General features: G+C 47.5%; 1 protein-coding gene across 1 annotated transcript in view; it reads right to left on the reverse strand.

Moving 5' to 3' along the window:
* The window catches only part of SGMS2 (sphingomyelin synthase 2), a 282,298-nt gene that overhangs the window by 78,381 nt on the left and 189,580 nt on the right, over positions 1-14,337 (reverse strand). Inside the window, exon 3 of the mRNA XM_078676597.1 lies at positions 904-1,602. Coding sequence (XP_078532723.1) covers positions 904-1,358 — 455 coding nt within the window. The 5' untranslated portion in view covers positions 1,359-1,602. The remainder of the gene's footprint in view (positions 1-903; positions 1,603-14,337) is intronic.

The following is a 14,337-nucleotide window of genomic DNA, read 5'->3' on the forward strand; positions in this document are numbered from 1 at the left end:
ACAAAGCCAAAAGTCCTGACTTGTAGGTATGATCTGACTTGTTGTATCATATATCTGGACACAATGACAGGAACAGTAAAATACAAGTCAGGTGGCACACTGTGCTAAACACAGATTTTTAGCTTATGTGTTTTAAGCCACGCCCTTAATTACATTGACCACGCTCCTTTGAGAGACCCCCTCATTTTTTTCATCCCACTTAAAGCCCTGGCTATACTGCTATGCATATTGACAAGATTATAACTGTGATGACGTAGGGGACTACCTTTGTTTGTCCTTATGAATGCCCAAGAGCAGTGTTTTGGAATACCTTATAGGGCATAAATATGATGCTTTTATAGTATGGACCGCTTGATCCTAATATCCCACTATAGGTCCCCTTTGTGTTTAAGCTTGTGAATGGAACATATCAATAGTAAAATCACAAAAGCTGTCTTCTAATACACAGTTTTAACTGCCTCTCAATAAAATGTGGATCATTTCCACATGTCCATAACTGCTCTAAAACAGAATTGAAGTCAAGGGCCCTCATTATAAGTTCAGTGGTAAATTCAGATCCCTGTGCACCCATTATTACAGAGGGATCGGTATTAAGAGTTGTGTGATAATTAATAGAATTGAGTGAGTTAAAAAAAACTATTCTGTATGTTATGCATCGTTTTGCTTTTGAAAACTCGGAATAGGAGGTACTTCCACACATGGTAAATACCTCACGCTGGGATAATGTTTTTTACCACGTGTGATAAATACCTCACTATTTTGCCTTCAATGCATCATTGAATAAATCAAAAATTGGAGATAATCTCATTGTAGGTTTGTTGGACCAAAACACCTTAGTTTATATGACAAGGTAACAATAACAAAAAAAACACTTTGATAAGCATGCATGGAGACATTACTTACTTATATCTGAGAAACAGCCACTGTGCCAGCCATACTCCAACGAGTATCATCCCATTTATTTCCGAGATAGAAAAAGCCCATTTCACTCGATCAAAGTAATCAAAAAATTTGTCTGGCAGAGGAGGGCTAAGCTCCTTGGGTGGCACCCTCTCGTGCACCACTGTTATCATGACAGTCGTAAGCACCATGTTCAAGAGGGCGTAAATGAAGGCGATGGCTGTCTTCCACCACTCCAGTGGAAACTTGTTCCTGGACTCAGCGGGCATAGATATCTGGACATAGTCCGGGTACTTTTTTGAGCCTTTCCGCAGACCATTAGACAACACCTTTGGCTTGTTCTTGGCATTTTTATCCTCTTCGCTGGCCTCTGGGGTGGGCCTGGTGTAGCCATTCGGAACCTCGATAGAGGGTGCTTCCATAGGCTCATCAACCTTTTCTGTCACAACGGCATCCATGAAAATGACAAGTATAACCTAGAGGTAACTTTTTTTTGGGTTTTAATTTTTTTTTCTTCAAATCAATTAGACTCCTTTATGCTTGGCTTGTATGGTTATCCTTTTACAACAGGTACAAAAAATATCAATTCAGCTTCTTTTTTCTGGTCATTGGGTACTGGATTTCAGTTGTCGGTGTGTAGCAACTTTCTTACTGAGCAGAAAAGTTCCTTTTATCCCTTCCTGGGAGCGGTCAGATGTTCATCTGTAAACAAAACAAAGAATGATTACATTTAAAAGTTTATCCCCGCCCAGATACTAAAGAGAGAAATACCGGCCGAGGTGACGCGCACATCCCTTCCTCTTTACCTGTAGTGCCACAGGGTCTTGTTTGGGGGTGGCAGGTGTTAGGAGGTGGCAGTACAGCTGAGGGGACAGTGATCTTTCAAAGCTGCCCCCAGCATCTCCGCCAGGCCTCCTGCCATTTCCTTCTCAGGCCAGGCACGGCAGGGCATTGTGACATCACCAGTGACAGTTAGTTAGCACATGGCCAGCACTTCCTGGATGACATCCTAGTGGATGACCTCAGAGTCTTGGCTACGCCCCGGTTGCTAGGAGACCAGGTTCAACGGAGCTGTGGCGGTGCTGTCACTCCGCCAAATACCCGACTCTCCCAGGTGCGTTTCAACCACTAAAAGGGGCCGGTGTTACCTACCGCTCATTCTAAGAGGGCCCCACAGCCACTAATGATAGCAAAACAGACTCGCTTTTTATTTATTTTTTAAATGGAGGAGTAGATATCAGTAGACAAGTCTCCTACTGACGTTCGGTATTTTTTTTTTTAAAGCAGGACATGGTTAGTCATTACGAAATGGTTCTAGTGTTCTGTTTTAATTTTATTTTTTATAAATAATACAGGTTCACTTCCATTATGTAAAATATTAGGCCGATATTATTTTTAAACGGACCATCAAGAGAAACATGAATACGGCCGTTTTAGTGTTTCGCTCAGAAATGACCTATGGAGAGGACATTAAAAGAAACAGCGAGTATTTGTACTTCATTTTTTTACATTACAATTCTGTTATAATTTAAACAGCCCACGCTCTCTCCAGTACAGCTCGCCTGCCACAACTGATATTACCCTATTTTAAAGAGGCAACAGTGAATGTCTATAATGCATAAAACATATCAGTCGTTTAGCTTAGCATCACTTTTTCAGTAATAAAATGAAACTGCTTTTCCTCTTTGGAATGAGACAGTATTAGCACTGAACTAGGAAAGGAGCCTTTGAATGTTTGTTTTTAGTGAAGGGCAGCATTTTCTAAGGAGTTACTTTTCCATTTTCGGAGCGACAGGCAAATTGACATTTTGCTGTTTGGAAACCACCTGTTTTAGCAACAAGGCACTATTTACGGCCATTTGCCTTAATCTCGACCCCTGATGTGGTCTCTTGTGGTCGCGCTGTACGCCACATGCCCAGAGGTAGCTTAGCATAGCCCCAGTCCTTCTTTCAACACTAGGGGAATTAGGTAGGTCTGTCGTACTGTACAACCTAAAAGTGCTTATTAATCAATAAGAAGTTGGATGAGGCAACATATCTATCTATCTATCTATCTATCTATCTATCTATCTGCCTGCCTGCCTGCCTGCCTGCCTGCCTGCCTGCCTGCCTTGTCTGCCTGTCTGTCTGCCTGGCTGTCTGTCTGTCTGTCTGTCTGTCTGTCTGTCTCTCCTGTTCTGTTTAAGATTTTCTGTAAAGTACCCGAGATTTGACTACTCTGTGCCATCCTAAATTGAGCCCATACCACTAGGGCGACAGACAATCTCATATTTGGTTTATTGTAAAATCTGATGAAAAAATGATCATTGTATTCCATCTTGAAGGTTTTTGCTCAAAAGACAAACAGTACAATCTCAGTGACACAATTATATTCATAGCAGCATATTACAATCACAGTAGCAGTGCCACCCCCAAGAATCACTTATAATCATTTCAAGAACCCTTCTCAAGATCATTCATTCCTCAATACATATCCCTGTTTCTAGCCCTCTTTTAGTGAAGGCAGCAGCAAACAACATTTTTATCATCAACTCCCTCCATTGTTCTACTTCCTTAGCTGCCTTAGGGTCAGTGTAGGTTTTTAGGTCTCGTCTGTCTGGTTGGAAAAGACCTGTTGAAGGCTTACCATGAACATACAATGGTATTGTTGGCCTGCTCATTGCTTACCATTGGTTGATTTTATTGTCACTCTCCTTTGCTTGCTTTTTTGATGGCTTTACTTGTACATCTTGGTTGTCTCCTCCCCCTGAAGAATATCCTCTTTACCATCCTCTAGATTTGGTTGACTTATGTCCTTGCTCCGCCAGTTTACTTTTAGGGAACTACATTTGTTTCTTTGGTTAAGCAGTGTTCATGTGTTTTACAGCTCTCTCTCTGGTGTCCCCCCCAAATGACCACCACCCAGCATTTTGTGTTTCTCTCTAGTGTACCACTTCCTTTGCCCCCGTGCTGCGTGTTGTTCTTTCCCTTGTGTCCTTCCACCCCAATGTAGCTTTCTCCCTCCTCTGCTGCCTTTCTGCTCCTCCTTTGCCCCTTCTTCACTACAGTGATCCTTTTTGGGTTTCGCCTGCCGAAGGCTGCACTCTGCGCAGCTTTTCGGCGCAGGTGAAATCCTTTGTTTACAATAAGGACTTCGGGAACGTCTCCCGGCTCTCATTGGCTAGCTCCATAAATGGAGGCTAGCCATTGGGTGCCGGATCTGTCCGTCAAGGCCGGACCAGATTCGGGGGCGTTCCCGAGATTTTTTCCCTGGGCGGAGTTTCGTTTTTTCCCGTTCCCTCCCCTTTCACTGAAAGTGATTTCAGATGCGCTGTCCATTCCCGCCCCCCTCCGTGTGCCTCCCCGCCCCCGCCCCCCCCTCGCTGTCCTGTGCACGTTTCCCGCCTCCCTCCCGCCGTCCGTGTCCCCTCCCGCCGTTCGTGTCCTCTCCCGCCCCCCTCCCGCCGTCCATGTCCTCTCCCGCCCCCCTCCCGCCGTCCGTGTCCTCTCCCGCCGTTCGTGTCCTCTCCCGCCCCCCTCCCGCCGTCCGTGTCCTCTCCCGCCGTTCGTGTCCTCTCCCGCCCCCCTCCCGCCAATGTGAATGCTACGCGGTGACTCACGTTGCCATCTGCAGAACTTTAGCACTTAACATTTATCTGATTAGGCACGCCACTGCCCGCTCGTCCTGTAAAACACAGAGGCCACCCCGGAATGGTAGTTATTCTGCTTAAAACCATCACCCCGAGTTAGTCTGTTGTCAGAATTTAAATAAACGTGTTTTTCAGAAGAACCGTGTACTATGCTGCGTTTTTTATTACAAAATATTACTCGAAATATGTACATGACTGATGTATTCAGGTGTACTCGTTAGAACAATATTAGCTAGAAAGCGAAATTCATATTCACATTTTAACATCCTGGAAAATGACTGCTAACCAATCATGCATGTAGTTAAAAGATTATCTATTAACGCTTGTGGATGATTTTAGTGGTTTCTTTCAGGTCCCTTTTTTGTGTTTACTTATGTCCTGTTTTTATTTCTATGACGTAGTTAGACGTCGGTGTCGCACAGTAAAATGCAAAGTACGTCTGCCCCTGCCTCCGGGCACGGATTTGGGAAGCCGTGGTGAAGCTCCGCCTAACGATGCCTTTGATTGGCAACTTCTTATCCAATCGGAGAGCTAGAACTGGTCGCTCGGCACAGGAGCAACAAGCGGCTACAGTGATCCTCCAGCCCGGCTGGGAAGCGAGTGAAGTTTTTCTAAGTGTTCAGGAGGCGCCTGGAAGTTCATAAGCGGCGACGTAGTTGTAACGCAGAATAGACAAGGACCTGGGCGTAGGCATGGCCGAGTTGCGGTCCAGCCCCGCTGCTGGGACCCCTTCGTTACCTTTCAACCCGCTGGTACCCCCCGGCCTGCAGGCCATCTACGGGGAGTGCCGCCGCCTGTACCCTGAGCAGCCCAACCCGCTCCAGGTCACCGCCATCGTCAAGTACTGGTGAGGAGAGAGAAAGAGGGCTGCACTACCCACAGAACAAGTCATACGGAGGGGTACATGCCCGGGTGGGAGGGGAGCTGTTGTATCTTAAGTTCCAGCTTCTTTCTGAATACATCAGGGGCACAGTGTGCCGGGAGGGTGAGCGGGGGTACACTGAAAGTACAGTAACAGTGCCTGCTCAGGACGTACTCATTGTGAATGAGTCATAGTTACGCGTTGACATCACTCTCTTCTTCTAATGCTGTTACCAACTTGTATAAACAGCACCCAATGCATCCGCATGAATCTCTCGCATGTCCATCCCCATCGCAACCCAACCTGCCCGCCCCATAAAAGACCACCCCTCCCCTGTCCTTCCAGGCCATGTGCCCGCCTATCCCCTGCTTCGCGCCTGATCTCCTTGTCATCGCCCCCTCCCCTCTGCTCCTATTGATGTTGTGCTGAGCTCCGCGGCGCCCCCGCACCATCCTGCCGCGCGCCACTGTCCCACAAGACACCGCCTCGTCCCTTCACTTTCCGAAACCTTTGTTACCCCTTAATTACGAGCCCCCCCCTCCCGCATCGGGTCAAGTCCGGGAGTGGATCCACTCCATTATCAACTACGCGATGCCCCCTTGCCCGAGTGTGGCACGAGACCTCTTGCCCTCAGACAGCACCGCAACTCAGGCCACAAGTCCTTGCATTTCATCGCATTCCTCCCTCCCCACCCGCCCTTAGGTCGCCCAGCAGGCACCCCCCACCAGCCCATGCCTGACCCCACCGTCCTGCGCCAGCAAAACGAGGACCCCCAGCAGCCCCCTGTCCCCAGAGGCCTCTTGTGCCGTCCATGGTCAGCTAATATTGCGGGAAGTGACTAACAAACTTCTTTTCCCTTCCGCCATCTCCCTTCTCAGTGTTTGCTCGGCCACCGACTCTTTTAACATTTTACTTGCATCGCCCACTCTGCTCGTTTGTCAAGGGTAAACTATTTATGGGTTTACAAATTACGTAATTAAGTTACAAGAATATTACAATTACTCTTAACACAAAGCAGCAGCTACGTAAAAGTCGTGTCCAGCAGCAGCACTAGCACCACCACCAGAGGCTTGGGGCTCGCCCGCCCTGCTCTGCTGGGCCCTGCTGCTGCTCTGCGCCCCGGAGAGCTCCGCGCTGGCAGACTTCTCAGGTAAGACCCTCTCTGCTTCCCGGCCTGCCCTCTCGCGGCCTGCCCTCTCGCGGCCTGCCCTCTCGCGGCCTGCCCACTCGCGGCCTGCCCACTCCCGGCCTGCCCTCTCCCAGCCTGTCCCCTCCCTGTCCACTTCCAGCCTGCCCTCTCCCAGCCTGTCCCCTCAATGCCCTTTCCTAGCCTGTCCACTTCCAGCCTGCCCTCTCCCAGCCTGCCCTCTCCCAGCCTGTCGTAGTGTCCCGGCGGCAGCAGGCAGGAGCGTGCACTGCGTCCCCGAAGTAACAGCCCTAAAGCAAGCAAGAAGTACGCCCCCCTCCACCAATCCCTGTTAGGTAGTGGAAACTGTCCAAACTGGGGTGCAGACAGCCCCTCTCACCTTTCGGCTAGGTACCACTGCACCAGCCGCACTACTTCCCTACTGACCGTTCTCCACTTCAGCCCCGTCTAAATTACAATTCCTGCTTGTGACCCTTTTGCCTGCTTGTGCTTGTTTTCGTGACCCTGTTGCCTGCTTGTGCCTCTGTGTGCCCCTGTTGCCTGCTTGTGCCTCCGTGTGCCCCTGTTGCCTGCTTGTGCCTCAGTTTTCGTGCCCCTGTCGCCTGCTTGTGCCTCAGTTTTCGTGCCCCTGTCACCTGCTTGTGCCTCAGTTTTCGTGCCCCTGTCGCCTGCTTGTGCCTCCGTGTGCCCCTGTTGCCTGCTTGTGCCTCCGTGTGCCCCTGTTGCCTGCTTGTGCCATGTGGGTGTGTGTGGAGGGCTCTGTGTGGCTGTGTGTGTGGAGGGCTCTGTGTGGCTGTGTGTGTGGAGGGCTCTGTGTGGCTGTGTGTGTGGAGAGCTTTGTGTGGCTGTGTGTGGGGGGGGCTCTGTGTGGGTGTGTGTGTGGGGGGCTCTGTGTGTGTCATTTGCGAGAGATAAAGCTAGTGGCATTGTAAATGACAATGCCATTTATTTATGTTAAAAAACATAAATAAAAATAATGTCAATTGCAATGCCAATAGCTCTAACTTTAACAAAGGCGAAACCATTGCATTGTAAATGCTTGTTTTAATTTGCACCTATGCACTCTTAATTTTAAATTTCTTCATTTACCAAGCAGAGTAATTTTGGATCAGTAAATAAAAAACAATGCATATGGCGCCATGTCCTCTGTTGGTGCACACATCTGTTGTTATGCATGCACATGGACATGCCATTAGGGCCTGCGGTTGCATCATTGCCTTTTTGTTAAAATAAAGTTTGTATTTTTTTAAAACCAATATCGCACAGCATTCGCTTTTTCTCCCCAATGCTGTACAGCGTTGTCAAAAGGCATTGGCAAAGCCAATAGGTTCCAGAGGCGATTAATAATGGCTTTGTCAATGCTTGTTCAACATATGCTACTCTTCACACACAACAGGGGGGGGCTGAAGCCCTTTGAGTCCAATGGGCGTTGCACGCCTGACCACTCCTACACATTGCACTACCACTTTGCTAAAGGGTGCGTGGAGGTCTGGTGGTCACATGCAGGGTATGGCCACACTCATTCATGCCAATAACATACAAAGAGTTGTAAATCTATAGGCGAATAATTCTTTCAGTGGGGGTGGTTGCAGATCAGGCAGGCAATGTTTAACATTTAGCTGAATCATATTTCCCACCACGTGCTCATTTCACCAGTATCATTATCTCAATTAGCAATTATTAGAGGGCATGTCCAGTCCATGTGAATGTAATCAGCAAGCCCATGGCATCTGGGGCAGGATCAGTACTTTCTGGGTATGTACTGCTGTAAGGATCAAGTGAATTCTGTGTAGAATTTTGCATTCTGCCAATTGCAGTTTAGCATTTCCCAACACCCTCTGAGCAAACTGACAAGACTCTTGCCATTCTGTTTCTGCCACATCCTCCTTGTAGTTTCGATCCCATTTGACTTTTAAAGCCAATGGTGGGACCTTGCAATCTCTCCTAACGGTTCTAAATAAAACGTCCTCTCCTGTCATCTCCTGTGTTCCCCAGTGCCTTGGGGAAACCTGCCCATGTTGTTCTCTCTGCCTGCACTAAACGTGCATATACCAGGAATGGACACTTTTGAAGATTAAGCTGCCTCTAACGCTCAGCAAACCCTACAAATCTGCCATTCTCTGCCATTCTCAAACAGGTGCTCCATCTCAGGTCATCCACCCTGTTGCCATCTTGTGACCACAGAGCCCATTCATACACAATTTAGGCAGAGCCTAAAGTGGTGCTTGGTGCTCGACAGAGGGGTTGGACATTTTAGCATGCCTTATGGGCTAGATTGAAAATGCAATGTGTGGGGCAGGGCTAGAGTGCCTGACAAGCCATTCCAACACTGCTGGTATTCATCCAAGATTACCACACAGCCGGCTGCTTTCTACTAACATCTTTTCCATGTATGTGTCATTAAGTGGACCACGTAGGGGCAGGGGCGGCTCCTCTGCTAAGTTCAGAGGAGCGTCTCCCCACTGCTCTGTGAGCAGGTGAAAAAGGAAAAATAAAATGATAGTAACGCGTTGTCATTATCATTTTATTTGTCCGTCCTTGCTCAGCTGGTTAGGGGCGTGGCGGGGCTGGCCCGTGTCAGAGGAACATGGGGAGGTGTGGCGGCACTCTCCTAACTGCGCATGAATGTTTGGCCAGCCATCTCGGGTCAGCCAAACAGTCATGCACACTTTGCATGTTCTCTACCCAGGAGAACATGCAGAGGCTCCCAGCCCCGTGGACCGCTGAACCACGGCACTCAGACCAATCACGACGCTACTGATAGAAGCATCATTATTGGCTAGGTGAGTCTGGAAGCCTGGGTGCTTCCTGTTCTTGCCCTGGAATCCTGAAAGCGGGCAAAGAGGACCGAGAAGCAGCAACGGCGCACAAGTAAGTGTTTTTCTTTGTATTTCCTCCCCTGGTCCCTCCCGCTCTCTGCGACCCCCCCCCCCCATTACCGTTAAGTAGTAGCTGCTACTGCATATGGGCTGGTTTCTGGTAACATTTGTCCGAACATAAATAAATGCTCCAACTCATTCTGTTGGTTGGTACCCACCAGTAACTGTTCCTCAACTGCGGGTTCTATTCTAGGATGCTTTCTTAATAGTTTCTCAGTCTCATGCCCGGCGGCAGAATGACCATTATACAACTGAGAATACAAAATGCTACTCTCCAGGAGCGTAACAGGCCTATGTAGCCCCTGCAACGCAGAGGGGCCCCAATCGTTCAGTGGCCTCCCACCCCTTCCAGGGGCTCCACATAAGCTTAAGGTCAATGGCTATCTGTGAAATATAAGAGATTCAGGGGCCCCTCTTCCAATTCTGCAGAAATAACCAATCATTTTGTGTTACTCCACCTCTTCTCTCAGTATGCACATATAAGTGAGAGAGCACAAGTTTGAAAAAAATGTATAAGTACGCCGTATTTACAAGCACGTAGTTAGTTTAAACATGTTTTGCACACAAGTGTTTTATATCTAGGAGTGAAAATATACAGAGTGTTTTATATTCAGTGGCGAAATGTATAGAATGTTAAGTAGAGTAACTATAATTATAACGGTGTGAGATAATGTAGAAATGTTAGAATATATGTGAAAACCTCATGTTCTCATGTTAAAAGAATCATGTCCGAATTAAATGTAACTTTGAAATCCAGTATAATGTGTAGGCCTTAGGGCAATTCACAGCAAACCTAAACGTGCTGCTAAAATAATGTGAGATAAGGTTGACATGGTTCTTTCAAATGTACTATTGAACTTAGGGTTTCAAAGTATATGCTTTATAGATGTGTTATTTTAGAAACGTATGCTAGTTAAGAATGTTTGCTGTTTAAATCAAGTTAACGTTTTAAGAGTGCAGGGACCTGCTGCATGTAAATCAAGTAGGCCAGAGCAGATAATGTCATGTCGTTTAAATTGCCATGTGCTCGTTAGAGAAGAGGTCGTGAGGTGTCCAGCACAGAGCTTTGAGAGTGTTTTACGACTTAAGATATGGTGGAGTCTGGAATTTGAGGCCCACTGCAGGACGAGCTGTATGCAGGTGCGAGGGTCCTAATCAGCTCGAATGAAAGGGACTTTGTTCAGTGGCGCCTTGCGCAGGCCTGTAGGAGTTTCCAGGAATTTAGGGGGTATCGGCGCATTGGAGAAGAAGCCTGGGAACCAAGGTCAACTTTAACGAGGGTCTTCAAGAGTACCATCATGGAGTTTGCCGCGCACAGAGATACCACGTGAGGGGCGTCCCAAGGGGCGTTCCTATCAGAAATGTGATTTGGTATTAGGGAAAGAGACCCGGGAGGAGAGCAGAGCAGATGATTTTGGGAGCCTAAGGAAGCGGATGGGTAGGCAGATAGGCTGATCAGGAGAGACCCATTATCAGAGAAGAGACAAAGAGAAGTGCGTGATCTTCTTAGGAAGTCACCACGGCTGACACCTAGAGGGTTAAGATCTTGCTAAGTAGGGATGTCATTTAGGATAGTGTAGGGACAGACTAACCTTAATTTTCTTTTCTGTAATGACTTTGAGATTGCAACTTATATCTATTTTGACAACCCTAATGGTTTTTGAGCTTGTACTTATTATCTTGTTCTTCAGACTTAGATTATTCAAGAAGTTCATGTTTATAGTGATACACATTTACCTTTTGAATCTCATTTTGAGAAGTTTGTATCTTCAGTTATCTTTGACTTTATATTAAATCTGTGAAACTTAAATTTGGTCGGTGGTCATTTAGCGTGGTGTAAGTTCTTAAATTGATTGACTTATTGTGAGATTACCTTTTACTCAACGACAGGTACCAACGATTCAGTCGACATAGTTTGGGATTTGGTAAGATAATTAGTAACCAGTAATCCCGCGTTAGCAGTTGGTAGCAGAGTGAGGATGGTTATCTTCTTGAGGAAGGTAATCTAGAGAGGTTAGTTTACCCCAAGGCCCCTAGACATCGAGAGACGAGCAGCGGAAGAATCGTGTGCCGAAAGGTGCAGACGGTGCGAGAAAAGCAGCAGTATCGGAGAGTGAGTATAAAAAGGGTCATGCGTGAACAGATTGCGGTGTTTTGTGTTGTATTTGTATTGTAATGTCTTGCGGAGTAGAATGCCTGTAGTGTGAATGAGAGAAGGTTGTGAGCGCGCGCAACCTGGTAAACTGATAACCTGGTAAACGGGTGAACTGGTGAAATCTTAAGTTCAGGCCAGAGCTTAAGTGGTTTTGGGTGTATCGAACATCCAGGGTAGTTGTCGACCATAGTACGGAGGTCACGAGGTACCATTGACCGCCGTGGATCCAAGATAGGGGGAGTGTAAGAGTGAGTGTATGAGTAACGGACGCTGGTCGAAAGTTACTGTGTGTGAGTAACCTATCGGAGAAGGCGATTGTCTGGAAGTAAACGGAAAGACATTTCGCCAAGTTAAGGTGACAACTACAGAAAGACTGTGGGCGTACAGTCAAAGAAAGGTGATCGCTTGGACGGAAGTAATCATTTTTCAGAGTATGAATGGGACGCGTGCATGACCGAGGAGACGAGCTGAGAAAGGAGGGGAACTGCTGCAAAGGGGGACGGGTGACGTCGGCTAGAGCCGCGCTGTGATTGAGCGGTTGGTGTGACGTTAGCTAAAGCCGCGCTCTGGTTGGGCGGCTAGCGTGACGTCGGAGGAAAGTCGCGTACGGATAGGCCAGTTAGTGAGAACGGCGCTGAGATTGGTGGAGTGTCATCAGGAAGTAAACAAACGCGGAGAAAAGAGAAATCATGAAGTGTTTTAAGTGTTTGAAAGGGATTTTTAAACGTAAACGAAGTGAACATTATTACGGGGAAGAAGCTCCGCCGGAGGGTACGCCAGCTCATTATATGGCAACGAATGTGGGGCTGCATACCATATTATGGATTGGGGCTTGGAATAAGCTTACGGAAGGGAATGAGGAAATGCAGTTCCCGAGGTACGGGACGTTTAAGTTAGAGGTGTTACATCGGCTAAAAGCAACCATGTCCTTATTGAAACCCTCGCCCAGACCAACACAGTTTGAGGCTCTTAATGCATGGATTAAGGCTGCACACGACCGAAATTTGAACAGGCGTCAACAAAGGCTGACGCGATCGGTAAGGGCAGTGCGAGATTCCAAATGGGATGAGGAAGCAAACCGATGGAGGGTACAGGCTATTGAGGTGGAAAAAATGTATCCGATGAGGGAGGTGGCAGGAGGAGGAGGAAACCTCATGGAAGAAGACGAGGAAAGCGAGTCGGAGGACAATCTGATAAACAGATTGGTAATGGATAGACCACCTCCGAGAGTGGGGTTGATAGAAGATAGAGGGCTCGCAAGGGAAGATGGAAATGACATAGAGGGATATACACCACTCCCTATATCGGAATGGACACCTATCAAAGGCGGAGAAACACCTCCAAATAACACTGTACAGAGTGTAGTGGGAAGGTTTGTAGTGCAGAAAACGCCAACCACCGAAAGGGCTGAGTCTGTGGGATTACCAGACGCTCTTCAAGTGCCTGTTACCATAGGACCCATAGTTTCGATCTATAACCCTGAGAGAGATAGAGGGGAACAACAAAGGCAATTGGATAGGGAGAGGATTGAGATAGAAAGGAGGAATAACGTGACAAATGCATGGAAGCAATTGCCAGGTTCGGTAACATGGAACACCCCATTAGACACAACTGTCGGTCCCAATTCAGAACAGGGAGGTCCGAGAGGACCAATGGATCTAAGGGGACCACGGCCAAGATCCTTTTCAGAGTTAAGAGCTGATTTGAGGGAATGGGACGGGTCCATAGTATCTCCGAGTAACAGGACAAGAATGGAACCAGAGTGGGAAAGCAGGGGTAACGGGACTGTATCTCATTGTGGGGCCAGCGAAAGCAGTCAGGGACGGGAAGGCCAAAGTCAAGAGAATAGAGGGGATGCATGTCCTACAAATCAGAGAGAACAGCCGGAACAAAACACTAGGATTGTAGAATGTGAGGAAATGTCCCGTCTCTGGGGGAAAGGAGGAGATGAGGCGGTACGGGCTTTTCAGAATAGGTTTAGGTGCCTTCATCATACACTCGGGGAAGACGTTCAACATTGGAGAAAGGAGAACAGCGATAGGTCCCGCCACGCCTCGAATAATCAGGAATCACAGGGAAGTAGGGAGGAAAGAGGGAGTAATGGAACATCTTACCCTGCATCCCGTGAAACTAGCCAGGATGGGGAGAGAGGGGCTATGAGGCATGAAGGAGTGTTTCACCACCCACCCCGAGAAGATGGAAAGGCATGGGACCTAGAGAGATGGGAACAGGGGAGGACTCCCTATAACTCACCAATACCTAAACGTAGATCTCGGAGCTGGGATGGGAGAGATGCGGATGGAGGAGCTAAATTGAGTGTCTTGAAAGCTGAAATTAAGGCAAAAAGGCTTGATGTTACTAGTTTAAAATCAGATGTTGATGAGATAATAGATGGAACATTGCCTTTGGAAAGGATAGAATTGTATGAACAGGATGAGTTATTGTTTATGGCAAAGGATATTACTAGGAAAGCTAGAGCGTTTCATGAGAAACTGACTGATTTGGCAGATAGATATGCTGTGGATTTGTCTAGGACAAGGGCATTACAGAGTAACCACAGATTACAGTACGCAGACCAGGATCTAGATGAGAAGAGAACTACTGGATTAAAAACACACATAAGAGAGCTGGTATCAGGGATAAGAGTGTGGAGAGAACTGGATAAATGGGAAGAAAGGTGGTCAAAAAAGGGCACAGTTAGACGAAGTGCAAATGTGATGACTCCCGAGGGAAGGGTAATGCATATGGAGGCATTCCCTTTGCGA

This window comes from Lissotriton helveticus, chromosome 2_1 (genome assembly GCF_964261635.1).
Source record: "Lissotriton helveticus chromosome 2_1, aLisHel1.1, whole genome shotgun sequence".
In the NCBI taxonomy this organism is placed as follows: Eukaryota; Metazoa; Chordata; class Amphibia; order Caudata; family Salamandridae; genus Lissotriton; species Lissotriton helveticus.